At 30.8% G+C, this 18343-nt stretch overlaps 2 protein-coding genes across 2 annotated transcripts; one reads left to right on the forward strand and one right to left on the reverse strand.

Annotated features, from left to right (window-relative positions):
- Window positions 1-8010: 8010 nt before the first annotated feature.
- LOC114410425 (UDP-galactose transporter 1-like) lies at window positions 8011-11979 on the forward strand. The gene is made up of 5 exons (XM_028374363.1): window positions 8011-8325; window positions 9595-9844; window positions 9947-10154; window positions 10829-11060; window positions 11598-11979. The coding sequence occupies exons 1-5, from the start codon at window positions 8215-8217 to the stop codon at window positions 11832-11834; spliced, it is 1038 nt and encodes a 345-aa protein (XP_028230164.1). The 5' UTR covers window positions 8011-8214; the 3' UTR covers window positions 11835-11979.
- Window positions 11980-12372: 393 nt separating this feature from the next.
- LOC114410426 lies at window positions 12373-14024 on the reverse strand. The gene is made up of 3 exons (XM_028374364.1): window positions 13415-14024; window positions 12872-12993; window positions 12373-12730 (listed from the first exon to the last, which is right to left on the reverse strand). Exons 1-3 carry the CDS (start codon window positions 13778-13780, stop codon window positions 12571-12573), a joined length of 648 nt encoding a protein of 215 aa, XP_028230165.1. The 5' UTR covers window positions 13781-14024; the 3' UTR covers window positions 12373-12570.
- Window positions 14025-18343: the final 4319 nt, after the last annotated feature.

The raw sequence follows: 18343 nt of genomic DNA on the forward strand, positions 1-18343 counted from the left end.
AAATGAGAATTTTTATTCTTCTTCCCATCTAACCTTGTCCACTAAATTAATAATATTGTCGGTGAAATAAGCCTGTCATTCAAATGTGAAATATATTTGAAAAAGGTTGCATATCTTAGAGTGAAAATGTACTGATATTAACGTATGGTTCATAAAATAAATTATACGACCTCTCAAGCTTTAGTGCATTACAAGTGATCGAGTCTATAGCAACGATTATAACTTCTTGTATTTGGATACAATAAGATATTGACAGAACTTTTTTTTTTTTTTCCGGGGGATTGGGTGGAAGAACTTACAGTTTAAATCAGGAAATAAGAAAATAGTGTACCTATTACTATGATTAAAAAAAGAAGAAAGAAACAATCACACCGATTACCAAATATAAAATGTGGTAAAGCAATGCACCAAAAAAACAGAGGAATAAAATGATCATATGATGGACTGGTATGGTGATAAAATACTTAAGCAACGTGATATGCCTATCGGTAAGGATGGCTGTACTACTACTACTACACCAGGCTCATGGTGAAAACCTTATGTGACCGTGATCGAGGAGTTAAATAAAGCTGTATTTATGAATTTAATAGTGGGTTTGATATAGTATGTGTTTCTTCATAGTTGATACTTGAATGTAAAATTCTACCTCTTGCAAGGTTTGATATCAAAAGACTATCTAACAACATATTTTATTTATGTGTATAATATAATTTAATAAAAAGCTGGTAAAAAAATTTAGATTTGTCTCTGTCATTCTCAAATGTTCGTTTTGCATGATAATTTTTTAAATTTCTATTTGGTTTGGTGTGCTACTTGTTTATCCCTCACTCCCTTTGGGCCATTGAGTTATTAGTAAATTAGATTTTTCGGCTGATGTTTCTATTGACGAATTTAATTTGGACCTAAGGCATTGGTCCAGTACATATAATTTCAAAAAATATATGAATTATTTAATTATGTAATTATAGAATAAGTTTCAAAATATGGTACAAAATAAAAATGTCTAATTTAGTAGTTAAATTGATTAGAAAGATATACTATAGGCAAAGTAATTAATCGAATAGTGCAAGATTTTTATTAAATAATTTAATATAAAAAATCTATATATAGATGAAAAGTTGCTATAATTGATCAAATTCTTAAAATTTTAAATTATACCTTATGTCAATTGGAAAATTTGACAAAAATTAACAAATTATTTCACATTTTTTTAATATAATTCAAATTCGTTAAGATAAATAATCTGAGGTATAATATTCAATATATCTTTTGAGGTTTCAGTGTGTTTATCAACGAAAAATTGACATTTAATGGTAAGCTATTATCTATACTTATAAAAATTTATTATTTCTTTGAACATTTCCCAGCCCATGAATAATTTCTCGCTCCAGTAGCTGACTTGCATCACCAGGCAACTGCAAAGATGTCATAGTATGAGATAGAGATAAAGTGAGTTAATCAAATTAAATTAACGGTAGTTTTCTGTCGTAGTCTCCTATATTTCTCAGTCACTATTATACTTTTTTTTTTTTTACTGGAACACTATATTATATACTACCTTTTATTGGTGCAAAAAAAGAACCAACTTCTCCATCATGAATTAACAACACAAATACAATCAATTGTCACTGGGAGAAAATAATACAGGCTAAGGGAAATAAAATAATTTTATTGGCTGATAAATAAAAAAAAGAATACAGGCTAAGGGAAATAATTTGGTTGGTTGGGTTTTTTTTTATCGGTTAATTTGGTTGGTTGGTTGAATTGATATTAACTCCTGTTAAGATTTTTAGCATGTCTTGATCTTGAAAAGGGCAGCATATTCTTTTCTTAATCATTTTATATATTAAACCTAATGCTAATAATAGTTATACGACACTTACAATTAATTGAAGCTGGGCCATAATTTTCAATTTGCATACCCAAAAATTCGCAAGATATCTCATAGATTGCATAAACGAATCACATGGAATATGCCACAATTGTTAAAAGTTCCTATTGCTGTGCCTTACTTTGCCAAACTTGTGCAGCCACATTTATCACTCAATTTTTTCAATATGATCGTGATATGTCGGATTAGTCTAGCCACATATTTAATAAAAATTAAATTAAATGTTAAATAGGGAGTGAATCATTTATTCGTTTAGCCTATGGGTGATTTTAATGAGTTGTTGATCGAACACTTGTATTCATGTCATGTTCATGTTCATGTGAAGTTGTGAACTATGATGAGTTTTGTAGACCTTGTCATCTAGGAGTAATTTTTGAGATGAATAAGTTAACTCATACAAAGACAATATTTATTCTCCTCTTGCACATCTTGTGATTCTCCATTGAGACCATGCGAATTCTCATTCTCCTTTTTCTTCTATAACTCAATCCTTTTACATATATGTCATATTTCAACATTAAAGATTTTTTATACCAAATTTTTACCACGGGTAGCAATAGAAATATGAGTTGACTGTTATGTCAAATACAAGGGGAACGGCCATTGACGTAGACTTTCTGAACCGAATTAGAAGCAGTGCTTTGAATCCATGCAGCTGCAGGCAAGGCAGTAGCAAAAACAAACTAGTGCTTAATTTTTGTCCTTTTACTTTTCTAGGAGGTTTGGGGGATATACATTTGGCTTTTGCTGACTTTGTAAACTCCACCGAACAAAAAGTATACATCAAACATCGTGCAACTAAGCTTTATACGGCTAATTTGTAGGTGCATCTTGTCACTTTTGGTAGCACAGAGCGAGAACAAGCCAATTTCCTATAAATATATTATGTTCATAATAAATTGTTGTAACATTTTATATAATTTATTTGTTATTTTTCTATCACATTACTCATTTTTTTAATTTATCATTTCTATTTAGTTTATTAGTATTTTGTAAGGGTCTGTCGGTTGCTGTTTATAAAGTGTGTTTTAGTACAAAGAGAAAAAACACCCTACAAAAACTAAAATCCTCTAGGAAAAAAAATACATGAGACTCGTGGACTAAGAAATTATATATTGAAATAAAAGATGCAAGAAAAATCAAATGCATCAAAATAATTCTGTGTAGACAGCTCAAACTTTGCTAGCTTTCCCTGTAGTGTGAGTGAAAGAGACCTACCAACACCATGCTGACTTTACCCCATGCAAAATCCCTAATAGCTCAGCTATAAGAACAAAACAAGCAAGCACCCATATTGTATAACCGAGAAATATGAAACTCCCACCATGGTCCCAAATCAAGCCTCTAGCTAGTTGGCCATGCCAGTTAATTGTTCAATGATAATTAACTTTAAGCCTTCGTTTGGTACGTATGAAGTAGTAGAAATGAAAAGAGATAAAAGTTGAATAGTGATTGTGTTTAGTAGAGGTGAAAATATGGGTGATCTTTTTCGCTCTCTTTCTACTTTAGTTCACTTCTTTACATTCATTTTTTTCTTCACACTTTTATTAATTTTACTTCAACAATCCACACAAGCTAAAACAAAATCAAAGAGAGGAGGAGATCAACCTAATTATTTATCTTGTAGGATGTACTACAACTCTTATACTGCGTTCAATATCAATGAAAGTGTGAGATAAAATAAAAGTGAGCGGAAAGTAAAAGTACCTGGTGGGGCTCATGACTTAGAGGATACCATTTTTTTTTTTTTTGAAGCACCCGTGAGACTGTGAGAGGCTTGCATTTACTGTAATTGGATCTCAACAGATTGAGTTCTCATTTATTTATTTATGAATTCTTAGGCAAATATATAAAATATTTAATTATCACATTTTCAAAGATTAATTTTCTGTTTTAAAAAAAAGGATCAATTTTATTTAAAAATATATACCAAATTAATGCATCATTTTTTTTACTGCTAACAGGAGGAAGTACATTTGATTTGATGTTTTGACAATTATGGTACGTGCAGTTTTTATGGACGTACTTATAATAATTAATTTGCGTCCAATTAACTAGGGAAGGTCCTACTGGTGGTAACTCTGTGTGGCATTGCCAGTACTCTGTACACTGTCATTTATTTTCTTAAAAGTGCGTTTATGGGTAATATTTTTAGGAATATTCTAATTGTAATTTAATATGTTAAGAAAATACTAAATTACAACTTATATATACAATTTTATTTCTGATTAGTTCCCCAATATAATCACTCATATCAGTGGATATGATCTAATTTTAACAACTAGTACTAGAAGTGTGAACCAGATTACTACCTGGGCGCTGATAAATTGAAAAGCTACCTTAATTAAGAAAGAGGCTTTGGATCCCTAATCTAATCCGAGATCCCTCCTATAATGTTTTTACTGTCAGTCCTCAAATCCCCATGTCCGCTAGTTGGGTTGCCGTGTGAAAATTTTGAATTGAAATTCATGCAGATCGAGTTACTAAATGTGGGGAATAATTTTTTTGAGGGGCATATTTTATTAATCCTTTTATTTATTAAATTTAAAAAATTGAGCATTTTTGAGATTTTAAGACATTATATATATATATATATATATATATATAAAGAATAATACACGTTTCTAAAATTACAAGTATGTATAAAGTATAATTCATATTTATTTTATAAGTTTCCGTAACAAAAAATTTAAAAGCATTATCAAACAAGAAACTAAAAAGTTAAATGTTAGCAAAATTTCTTACTTTATTCGTATTGTAACATATCATATTTGTATATAAATACAATAAAAAATTAACATAAATTTCAATTTTATGAAATACATTATAACTTCTCCTTGAGATGGAAAATAAAATTATAATTATAATAATAAAATAAAAGATGATGTCGTCTGTTATCTTCCCTCGTGGTTTTTAATTTTTTGGGCTGGTTTAACTCCTTTATATCGCATTAAAAAATTAAAGGACAATACTACAAAGATATAACTTTTCTACCAAAAAAAGTATAACATAATTGGTAAAAAAATTGAGTTCTTTAAATATGTTGAGAGTATGATTACCATTACCTAACCGTGCACATACTTTATAGCAATAAGATAAAAATAAAGCTCACTTCAATAATCTTTACAAGAGATATTAATTAGTCTTATTACTTCTGATTATGAAATATCTTAATTTAAAAAAAAGAAAAATATTTTTTTTCTAAATAGAATATTGTAGGAATATGTATCAAATAATTCATTCTCAAAATATATCAAATTATTATTTTTCTTAAAAATGCATATTTGTATAATTGCAAATGCTTCAGATTCTCAATTATAGAAGGAGTTTGCGATACATGTGGATAAAGACAAGCTTTGAGTATTTAATTAACTAAATAAATTAAGTATATTTTCTTAACAAGTTTTTTTATATGATTAGTGTATATAATAAATTTAAGAGTAAATTACACCAGTATATATTAAGATTTTTTTGAGATTACGCATGACCTCTTAATTTTTTTTAATATATATTTACAAATGTAGGGATAGAGTGTAATATGTTTATTATGTAATAGAAAAGTTTATATAATGTGTTTCAAAATATTGAATGAATACCAACATTAGGTTGGTTTATGAATAGAAAAGTTAATATAATGTGTTTCAAAATATTGTACCAACATTAGGTTGGTTTGAGTAAGATTAGATTCAATAATATTTCGAATTTAAATTTTATAGAAAAAATATAATAAGAAAAAGAAAGTTCACTTTTTAGTGGTACTACAGTAGTAAAAAAGTAAATACTTCACATTTAAAACATAGTAACAAAAAAATAAAATATTTTAAGAGGTTAGTGTAGAAGTGAAAAAATAAATGATTATTGAGAGAAATTTCATGAAATATGATGAAATGTAAGTTTAATTTATTTATTCTAAAGATGAAACTTATTTTAGTTAAAATTAAATTGTGTTTATAAACGTTATTAATAATTTTATTAAAATTATAAAAATACTATTTATATCTAAATATTGAGTACTTGTTTATTTTAAGCAAATTTCACATTTAGAGACATATTCAACGGAATTCTACTAACAGATTTTTTTTATGTTTAACTTAATTCAACGCGTTCTCAAACACGGCTTAAACAGTTGCTAAAACCTCTATAAATTTGTTAATCTCAACACGAAGTAGCATACTATTGTAATTGCCAGCTTGGTTATACGTTAAAGAAAGAAAACGAGTATCACTGTGTAAGCATTTTTTGAAGTAACATCTGCGTCCGTATTTTTAAAATTTAACGTTATTTTATGGTTAAACGTGGGTTAATCAATTTCAATTCTAGCATAACTATGCCATCACTTTATCTTTATAGCCTGTTTGGCAGACTGTAAATGCGTACAATTACGTTTAATCTGGGAAGAGTATATATATATATATATATATACAAACTACATTTGTTAGTTCTGATCATGAGAAAGATGCGCATAACAATTCATTCAAACACATGACTAAATATACTATCAATAAAAATAAAAATAAAACAATTGTCTACGCGATCTCAATGGTAAAGTTTGTTTTTTTTGTCAGATTTGAAGTTCAATTTTTGCCGTAAAATAATTTTTCTTAAGGAATATAAGTACAGATATAAATTAATGACAACTTTTTTTTTTTATATGGTTGTAGAGCTTCGCTCCAGTAGAAGTTAGTTTCACTGTTGCCGACAAGAATATTATCCAAACATGCCGTAACATTTATTTTTTACATCTAAATTACATCCTTCTTTTTAATTTATTTTTTTAACGATTATATTTATTTTCTCTTAAAAATTAATGTGTATTATAGTTTAGTTTATTTTAATATAAAAGATTTTTCAGAGAAATTTTTTCTCCTCTTAATATATTCAGTATAAGTTAATTTCAAATTTTTACTTTAACTTTAAATAATAGAGAATGAGACAAAAATATTTAGTGTCATATTTTTTAGAAATCACATATGTTCTCAATCTCAATCGGACACAATTTTATTCAAATCAAATCAAGTCATCACGAGTGACAAATTGTTTTTAAATACTTAATGCAACAGTCATCTATTTAGAACTTAAATTCAAGACTACTCTTACTCCACAAATATACTAAGTTATATTTACTATTAATTTTTTTTATAAATTGAAAAAACATCTAAAATTAATTATTGATGATACTTAGAGTTTTAGAGAGAGATAGAGAGAGAATATCCTTGAAAAGGCATATGATAATCGCCATTTTCGTTTAGGTTTTCTTATATTGATATTGATTAAATATAGCACATTCTATATTGATATTTTTTATTAATAATTTAATAATACTTACTTATTTATTTCAACAAAGCCTGTAATTTTTAGTAAACTTACTTATTTATCATTCTTTTAAATAATACTTTAAAGAATTGATTAATAAAATCTTAATAGAAACTATTATTTATTGTTCTTTTCTATAACACTTTGAAGCATTGATTAATAAAATCTGAATAAACATTATTGTTTGATCTTAGAATAAAACATTATTGTTTATCATTCCTTTAAAGTAACACTTAAAAGCATTGATTAATAAAATATGAGTAAAAATGATAATGATCTGAATGAAATTTGCAATCTGTATCTAAACAAGGAATTGAATTAACGCTTAAATATGTTTTTTTTTTTTTATCTAAGTTAGTGTTCTTGTAAGTTAATTTTTTTAATTTTAGTTTAGATAAGTTTGTGTTTTTTGAATTTTGATTTTTTTGTAAATTTTTTTATGTTTTATTTTTTTGGTGTAAATTTGTGTTTTTTAATTTTGATTTTTTTTCATTTATAATTTTTGTAAGTTGGCACTTATAAAAAGTAAAATAAAAAAAACGTAAACTTATAAAAATTAAAAATAAATAAAAAACTAAAATTTAAAAAATAAATTTATTGAAAATAAAAATAAAAAGTATTAATTTATAAGGAAAAAAACATATTTAAACTTGAATTAATTACTACTGTAATTACATATTCAGAAAGTAGTATTGAAAAAAGTGGGGAATGCTGATGGAGAGGCAGATCTTGAACTGTGACCGAATTGACCCCGAACCGGGGAGGTGGGAATAGCATGGGACCCACGAAGCAAAGCAGAAAGAAACATAAAATTTCCATGGCGTGACGGGGAGAGAGCCAAATCGAACCGAAAAGTTTCGAAATTACATACATAAAGAGGGAGAGAGAGGGGATGCAAATTCCATGAGAGCAGAAGAGGTGCCTCTTACTCCGTTACGAGTTCGACCCCTCCTCTCGCTCTTCTCTTCTCTTCTCTTATCTTCATAGCAAAGCAATAATCCTAGTAGAATATGGAAGAGAGCTTCGTTTTCCAGTGGAGCGTTATCAGATCTCTCTTGTCCATCCTTCAGTGGTGGGCCTTCAATGTCACTGTCATCATCGTCAACAAGTGGATCTTTCAGGTTCCCGCTATCTCCTTCTTCTTCATCTATTTTCAATTTCCAAACACTCACCAATTCGCTTCTTGTCTTCTGATTCTCGAGATTTTTTTTCTGTTTACGTTTATAATAATGTCTGATGTCGTGGATTTTATTTGATTTGGCTGTTAGTATGCTTGAGATTCATGCTTTGTGTATAATGAAATTGTCCGAGGGTGCTGTCAGAATGAAATTGCCATGGATTACTGTTTTTTTTTTTTTTTTGAGTATTGGTATTGATTGCTATTTTCGGCGTTACGTTTTGATTTGTAGAATTTTGGTTGTTTGACGAAACCTTTATTCTGCGTTTGGATCGAGTTTTTGTGTGTTTCAAATGGCGTGTGAAATTAATAATGAAAGTGATTCTTCTCTCAAAATTAATGAATAACCAAACGTGATTCCATTCCCAGCCTGTTCACTAAGCTAGATTGAAATTCCAAAATCGTGTTTCGTTACTGATCTACGTACTCTTCTGGTACTTCTGACGTTCATGTCGTAGGTTTCTCTTAAATTCTCAAGTTATTAGTCTTGATTTGATTTTCTCTCTGGCCGAGATTTAAATCCATATGTTCTTCTTGATCGTGCATTTGAGCTAAATTGCTTGATAACCATTGCAAAATCCTTCTGTGTTTAAATCTTAGATTGTGTTGTATGAATTTAAACAGCTGAACCAAAACGTGTAAAATCTTATAACTGTCATTTAACTTTCCTACTATAGAACATAACTTAGTTGATTTTAAAATGAATTAAAATTGATCGTAACAGGTGGTATATGTGATTAATTTGTGAGCAGTATTTGCGGCTCCAAAGCTTCTAGAAGTGTATCTTTTTTTTCCCATGGAGAGTGGGCTTTCTCCTGGTGTATATATTGTACAAGATTCAATTATGTTTTTTGCTGGTCTAAAAAGGTGTGATGGTTTTCTTAGGTTTTATCCCTGGTTCTCAGAACTCCATTAATCCATTTGGAAGGGAATTATTTTTAAATATTTGTTTCATGATGACATTGATGTGTAGATTTTTATTTTTTATGTTGAGCTAAATGATTGTGATCTCCAGATTGTTTAGATCTTCTATGTTTGTGTTCCATCTATAATGAAGAAAAGATTTATCAATCTTTAGAATTATTCCACAATCCATATCTGTGTATTTAGGATTCATTCTTACTCACCTTTGCTGCTCAATCATCAATTCATCATATTAAAAACTTGTATGGATTATATAGCAAACACTAACATTTTTGTTTTGTTGTTACAGAAATTGGATTTCAAGTTTCCCTTATCAGTTTCCTGTGTCCACTTTATCTGTTCATCCATTGGAGCATATGTGGTAATTAAGTTGCTGAAGCTTAAACCACTGATAACTGTTGACCCTGAAGATCGCTGGAGAAGAATCTTTCCAATGTCATTTGTGTTCTGTATTAACATTGTTCTGGGGAATGTGAGCCTACGATACATTCCAGTTTCTTTTATGCAGACAATAAAGTCATTCACACCTGCCACCACAGGTAGGTTTAATAATCGGTGTTAACATTTCTGCCATATATTTGCTACCTGCTTTATATTGAGACTTAAGGATATTTACATCTGATTTTGGTGAACTGGCACAGTTGTTTTGCAATGGCTAGTGTGGAGGAAGTATTTTGACTGGCGTATTTGGGCTTCTCTTATACCCATTGTTGGAGGGATTCTTCTCACATCTGTAACAGAGCTTAGTTTTAATATGTTTGGATTCTGTGCTGCCTTATTTGGCTGTTTGGCTACATCTACAAAGACTATTCTTGCAGAATCTCTTCTGCATGGATACAAATTTGACAGGTACGGTCTTTATTTATGGTTGCATTCCCTTTGCTGTTATTAACTTGGTATTTTGGTGTTCTTTTTTTCCTTTCTCCATTTTTTTGTCTTTCTGGATTTTCCAGTATATAACCTTTCCACTTCCCAGTTATTTCCATGTCCGTAATACCTATTTGTTGTGGAAAATGGGAGCTTCCCAGTTATATCTAGAGTATGAAAGTCTTTATTGTTGTAGGCTTTTAGCTAAGCAGTGTGCCTTAGCATGTATGGAAGCATTTCTGATCAGCATCCATTGAGGCACCGAGTTTACAATGATGTTTCTTGAGTTACTTTGTATTTGTTTGCTTTAAAAGAAACAGAAAAATGTTGTCCCTGGCAAACTGGTGATATTTTATTTTTTGGGGTATTGGAAAGTTTACAGGCTTTAACCTCATATTCCAAGGTTGGGGGCATGCCTAAGACTCTGTAAGGGCTTTACAGTGGTACTTGTAGATGACCTACTAATGAAAGTGTACACCAACAGGAATAGCACCCAATACGTTTTTTTTTTGGTCAACTACTTTTGATCTCGTTATTCCTTGTATCTTGGCTATGCTATACTTTGCTCTACTCGGTTCTTGTCTTGGTTTCTCGGAATTGCTTTGCCATTACTTTTATGCAGTACGCAGGCTAACTTTTCTTTTCATGTATCTCAGCATAAACACAGTTTATTACATGGCACCTTTTGCAACCATGATCTTGGCGCTTCCTGCCATGTTACTTGAAGGCAATGGAATCCTTGAATGGCTAAATACTCATCCATATCCTTGGTCGGCTCTCATCATTATTTTTAGCTCCGGGGTGTTGGCTTTCTGTCTTAACTTCTCAATTTTTTATGTGATTCACTCCACCACTGCTGTAACATTTAATGTTGCCGGAAATCTTAAGGTAAGAACTACCCCGCGTAATGCTTCAACCATGATGAACAGCAATTGGTTCAATTAATGTATTTTTAGAAACTGTTCCATTTTTTTTCCTACAAGAGATGCCTTTCTCCCCTCTTGCATTTTTTCATTGAATTTATTAATATTCATTCTTCAAATTTGCATATTAGTCATTAATGCCTGTTTGTGTTGTTAGGGCGGCATAGTTGGTTTTGTTAATGGCCAAACCGAACTATGATATATAAATCACACTCCCTCAATTTCGGTTTAATTTGTAACTTTTGGAATATTTTTGTCTCAATTTTTTTATCACTTAGAATATCATTAATACCCTTATTTATTGATATTTTTTTACCTACAATACACTCATGAGTTCTTTTCACTGTCTATAATGAATAACAGCATTTTAGTTAAACAAGCATTATTTTGCCATGGTAATTGATATAATCAATCATTTTCTTAGGATGTAATTATGCATTAAGACAAACAAAATGAGACGGAAGAATGAATTAATCAGATCAGAATCATGTTTTTTGTGCAGGTTGCAGTTGCCGTCCTTGTTTCTTGGCTGATATTTAGGAACCCAATTTCGTATTTAAATTCTGTTGGATGTACCGTGACTCTTGTGGGATGTACATTCTATGGTTATGTGAGGCACAAGCTCTCCCAACAGCCACAAGTCCCAGGAACTCCTCGGACACCCAGGACTCCCAGGACCCCTCGTAGTAAGATGGAGTTGCTTCCTCTTGTAAATGATAAATTAGAAGATAAGGTCTAGTTCATTTAGCTACATATGATGAGGTTTCAGCCTTTTTGAAGGCAGTAATAGCAATAGGTACAAATACATTAAAATAACTTCGGTTATTATTTGGTAGATTACCTCCGAAATCTTTAATACAAGGTTCTTTTTTTCCCCCCTTCAACTTTCATAGTCTTTTCCATCTTTTGTCAATTCTCTTTTTTCTATTTACCCCCTCTAGCGAAGAGTGCTTTTTTGTCTCCATTTAGCTTTCTATATTCCCCGTTTGATTGTATGCACTGTAAACACCGACGATTATTGTTAATTTATTGTTATTTTTGAAAGTGCAAAACGAATTCCTATAACAATAATTTTGACAGAGTAACGTTTATTGACAAAATTGCCTGTTCCTAGTTAAACGCGAACATTGGGCGGAAATTGTCTACCACCAGTGATTCGACTGCATGTAATTTTAAATACAGCGAAATTTTAACGTCATGCTGGAAATTAATGCTCACTGATAATGACCTTTTTTTACCATCTCTATAACTGAAGGACCTACTTATGAAAGAGAAACTGTTCACAAGCATGGACAATTTGATTATTTTTACTCATAGTGACATTAGTACACGATATAGTTAGAACTAGTTACAGGGTGATATAGATGATTATTTTTACTCAGATTATAGATGATGTTGCAAATACTAAGGTTAATTTTACCATTTCCCCATTTATCCCCTCTAAGATCTGAACTAGCAGCAACTAAACTTTCAATCTAAGCCAAAAGCCAGAAGTTCTTCTGCCATCTAGTGCTGACAAGGTATCCATTCGTGCCCTGGCTTCTCTTCCTCACTCCAATTGTCAAGCACTCTGCTTTATTGATGCAATGCTCCACAAACTCCTCTGTACTACTGCTTCCGCTGCTTCCACAAAGACTGCAAAAATAGTGATTAACTTGTTAAAATCGCAGACACTGAATCACTTAAAAACTCAAATTGAGTAACAAGAAATTTTAAAATTTGATATCAATGGTTGCTGATTAGCTGATTGCAGTTGTGTAGAATGTAGAATCTCACCAGCTTAAAAGAGAAGATGGCTTCTTTTGGCCCAGTACCAGGACAGAGACCTCCAGCTTCTTTACTTGGCTCATTACAGTGGCCAGTTTTGGTCCTTGGATTAAGAGCGCTTCCACTTCCACCTATGTCAGACCATGACCTTATCAGTAACTCTCTTTTTTCAGAACATAGGAAGAACTGTGAAAAGAAAAAGCTGAAGCATCTGAATAGTTCTCATGATTTCGCTCTGAAAAGTGAAAACAAAAGGAGGACTCATGCAAGAAGCAAGACAGTTTGCCATCTAAAGAAAAGAAAAGCTGGAAAAGAATTAATAGCAAAAGAAACATTGTAAAAAAGATAAAAAGAGAAAGGGAATGGACTTCCTACTCCAACATTATTGAACAACATTGAAAACTCAGAACTACTCTTGGATCAAGATCTACCAAGCACAATAACTACATCATTGCATGAAAGGATGGTTCTCTCTATTTGAACTCATTAACTGAAGGGAAAATAGTAAAAAACACATAATTATCATCCTTGCTACAAACATAACCAACTTACCCCAGGCTTGCAATCTTTGCAAAGTGACCCAAGATAATTGACAAGATAAGTGGAGCAAGAAGATTCAGGACCCCTGTGAGGAGGCACAACGTGAAGAAGAGTCAAGGAATCACCCTTGTTGGCAACATGAGTGAGTGCCCACAACATTGCATGCTTGGAATGTGAGGTGTCATCAACCACCACCATCACCCTCTTCCTCCCCACATTCCCCTGCATGTTAAACCCTTCCATTAGTTTCACACTTGCCTCACACCCTCCAAAGCTCATTCCCCAGCCACCACTACCACTATTATAGTATCTCTCTTTCCAACCCTCCTTTTTTGCACTTAACTGCCTCAAAAACGAAGCCGAAGAAGAACTGAGCATTGAACTATGAACTCTCTCTCTCTCTCACACTAGATAATGTAGTACTATTATTACTAGAAAAAGTGGGGGTGTAGGATGCTAGAGTGTAGCAGAGGTTTTGTTTGATAGATTACTATAGCTGGGAAAACACGCTTGCTATTTCCTATAGAGAGAAGGGTGAGAGGTGCAAAGTAGGTAGAGGGTGATGTGTGGGGGGATACGTGATGCAAAATTTGCGAAGTTGGGGGCTTTTATTATTTTTTTGCGCAGATTAAAGTGTCACGGGAATCTGTGGTCTCAGTTTTGTGCATGATGCAAAAATAGGATCTTTTGTGAAATCTTTTTCATCTATTCCAGAATCTTTTATACTATAGTAGTAATACTTGTTTTGTCATGATAAATTAGATCCTTAAGTATTGTCTACGTAATAATATCAATAAAGAACGTAATACCCATAACATATGATGGGTTACCTCATGCCACATGATGTAAAGTGGTCCATCAAAAGACTTAATTATCCTCAGCTCTCAATTCTTTTAGTCAGTATAAAGATCGAATCGAGATTTTGGAGGCAAATTCTTGGATCTAAAATGCAATTTTTGCATACAATACATACTCATGTTGCATTGTAATCTCGTTGTGAAAGAAGTTTGATGCATAAAATATGTTTGCATATGGTTTTAAAAATGAATTATAGTTATGTTAATGAGAGATTACAATGCATCGAAGAAATTACCCACAAGAAATTATGTTAAATACGACTCTTAAATTTGAATGAACAATTAAAAGTCTCTCTCTCCTGAACTCTTAAATTATTATTACTATTAGGAGTTGGATATAAATGCAACTCAGTTTCATCAAAACAGTGTCCACAATTGAGCTTGCCCGGGAAATAGTGTATGTGTTTATTTAGATTAAATTTCTTCTTTTTTTTTTACCAAAAAAAGAGATTATTTTTTTGGAACTAAGAGTAATAAACATTTCTTTGAAAACTATTACAGAAACAAGATGTCAATAATTGTGTATATCTGTGGTGCTTTAACTCTGTACTAGGAGTAAAGTTGAAGATGGAGATGATTTTAAGTTTGAACAATTTTAGCAGGAAGCTTCAGTGGGATAACCTCACCTTCCAAACTAAAATCTATTGATTGTTTTAGAGACCCGAGTAAATAGGCATGGGAAGTCATTAATGAAACAATTAAGTTTTTGAAGAAAGTACTGCATTATTAGACAAATATAAAGATACTGACACGCATAGTATTATTACATCTCTTATTAATTATAAGATATTTTTAGCTAATTTATGTTCTTTAAGAAAAATAAGTAATTTAGTTAGTTATATTCAATGTTAAATATTTGTATTATTTAATTATTTTTTTATTAATATTTAGATAAGAAAATAATTAAATAAAAAATAATTAATATATCTAAAAATTAAAAAAAATTATAATTAAGGAGAAAAGAAATACTAAGGATTTCAAAAGTGGTTGTATTTCCCCTGCTATCCAATAAGTGTCTGTTGGTTTCGCAAGAAACTACCATCAATGAAGAAATGGACAGAAACATCTAGTTTTTGTTGTTCGTTGTGGGAGTAAGTGTAGAGAAAATTGTTGTAGAAATGACGGGTCTCAGCCAATTTCTTTTCTCTTCAAAAACAGATCCCATAAAGCGATAAAAGTGCATGTGAAAATCATTTTTCCAAAACTGTCTCTAGCCTTCGAGACCTTATGGACTATGCTTTTGTTCTAAGCACTATGGGAATCAACTCATAATATAAACTTTGACCAAAAATGAGAACCAATTAAATCGAATGTGCTCATAACAAATAGAAAGATACATATAATTGTGTACTCGAAAGTAAATAAAACCGAATGTGTTGATAACCAAAATTGAATTTGTGGGTAGGATATTCGATTCTATCTCTACCATGATTGAATACATGTTGTTTAAAATATGCAGTTTTTTTTTTGAAGGACATAAATTATTATACCTGATAAATTTTAAAAAAATCATAATAAAATCAAAATCAAATGAAATATATATAAAAAGGACAAAATCAAATATTATTTAATACAAGCCCACATGAATAAAATTAGAATTGTACAATTGATTTATTTAAATTTTTTATTTAATTATTCATTATATCACTTTTTTTTCTTCTCATTTCACATCTCTTTGTATCTATCAAATAATCACATTTTTCATCCTCTTTTATTTATTTATTCTTCCTTTTCATTCTTTTTTTCTCGTACTTTATTTCCTTTTACTTCGTCACGAACCAACACAGCCTAAATCAAATCCTAACAAGTACTGATAGAACCCCAATATCACTCTTTTGGCATTGATGTTAGGAATAATTGGATGGATTAAATTACAATAATCAAAACAATTACTAAATGACTGCATAGTCTTCATTGCACAAATATTTTTCAATAAAATAACAGTTTCTTTACTTCTCATTCACTCGTCAGAGGTCAGGCAGCAATAAAGAATCCTGACCTGAGAGGCGATAATAATAATAATAACAAATTTGAAAAGATTAAAATAATGGGAGGGTTTTATTTATTAAATGATGAGTTATTAATGCAAGGGTGTCAGAAATGAATAGGGACCCTCGTGAATTGGGTTTTTTGTTTTGTATGGCTTTGGAAGGCCTCACAACGCAGAAGTTCGTACCTCCAAATTATTGCTCCCTTATACCTCGCTGAACCAACTCAAGTACTCAACTATTCATGATACGCTTCTACATAACTACTATTCTACCCTTTCCTACCTTTCTCATTTACCACACACAGCCATTGATTCAGATTATTTCACAATTGAGTTGTTTTCCCTCCTAAGCTTAATTAAATTAAGATGGAAGGGCCGTGTGGTAATTTGATTTTCAGGTTGCATTAACACGATTTTTCTAATATAATGTGTTTGAAAATTAGTTTAGAGCTTGAAAGATATAACTATTGGTTTCTGAAAATTACATTCAAAACAAGAAAAATCATACCCGAAACGTGGAATTAAACACACTATTAAGTTGGTGAATCAAGTTAAATTATCATGGACGTCATTCTTACCCACTTCATTATTCACATTTTTACTTGTTAACGTATACACCTCAAAAGTCCTAAAAGTTGAAGGCTGAAAAAGTCTCCGTGAAAACTTAAAATTGTGTAAACCTAGGATATCAAAGAGGATCAATCTTGTCTATTGGATCAAAAGTTCAAGACTTAACCATCTTATGTTGGAGAATATGGTTAAAAACTCCAATTGTCTTCTATGAGAAGCCTATTTATTATGCCCGGATAATCTACTTGACTGGATGATCCATTTTCAAGTTGTCTATTGGTTTAAAATTATAAAATTGATTTTTATATTTTTCAGCAAAAGTCGCATGTTTTAATATAATTATCTGTTTTAGATTAATTTAGAATCATATTTTGATTACATTTGATAATTTAAAATTAATTTTATTAAAATTAATCCTACAATCTCTTAATTAACCAACAATAAATGTAATAACGCCAAAAAGATTAGCTGTTCATGTGAGTTAATGCATGAACTCTGTGCTGCCATTACTTATATGTATGTAGTTTATTAAATTTGATTAAAATGTGTTTGATGAATTTTATATATTAAAACTTATGTCATAATATGTGAAATTAATTTCAACAATAAACCAAACTTCCCTTACTTAAGAACATTACCTTTTCTTTTGTGGGTTGATGAGGAGACGGATTCCAAACTGGTTCACCTTAGATTTGGTCAGTTAGATTCTAGCAAACGGTGATAGCTTTATTTTAAGTAAATGGTTAGAAATTTGAATCCTTACTCGTACGTATGACCTTATTGGAAGGGATAGTATATATATATATATATAACATGTATATGATAAATTTACAGATTACAATGCCTGGTAGGGTCGAGATGCACACTCTGATTCGGCAAATAGCAATTAATATATGTATATATGTAACGTTAAATGGCAGTTAAGGGAACATGAGAGCATGCCATTCATTCAAATGAGCATTGAAATGAGCAACAAATAGAGTACAGACGAAATAGAGTTCAGCACTTGGCAACTCGTGAAGTACTATCGATATTATGTTGTTTTATCATAAACATTAAACAATACGACACAGTATATAACATATAAGATCTCCTTGAGGGTGGTGCATACGTCTTTCTCAATTGATCCTAACCGGATCCTTTCCTTCCTCACGATATTCATCTCGAATTAGGTCTTATGAAACTAGACAAGGTTTTTTCATAACTAGGATCCACGTTGAAAAGTAGTTTTCATAGACCATAGTAAACATCGAACAATGACAAGCATGTATATATCTCATATTGGATAACCTATATATCCACCTCAGTTGGGTAGAGAGGACTTAAAAATAATACCAGACAGAAAGTACTTTTCATTTGTTATTTTAGGAATCATTCCCTATTTCACTATGTGTTTATTATTGGAGTGGCTAAACATAATTATATAGAATCAACATGGTAAGGACCAGAGCAATCACATAAGCGGAATGTCCAATCAATACGACAGATATCTATATAGTCTAAACTTTAAAATACCAAAAGAAA

Source organism: Glycine soja, chromosome 4, assembly GCF_004193775.1.
Source record: "Glycine soja cultivar W05 chromosome 4, ASM419377v2, whole genome shotgun sequence".
NCBI classification, from domain to species: domain Eukaryota; kingdom Viridiplantae; phylum Streptophyta; class Magnoliopsida; order Fabales; family Fabaceae; genus Glycine; species Glycine soja.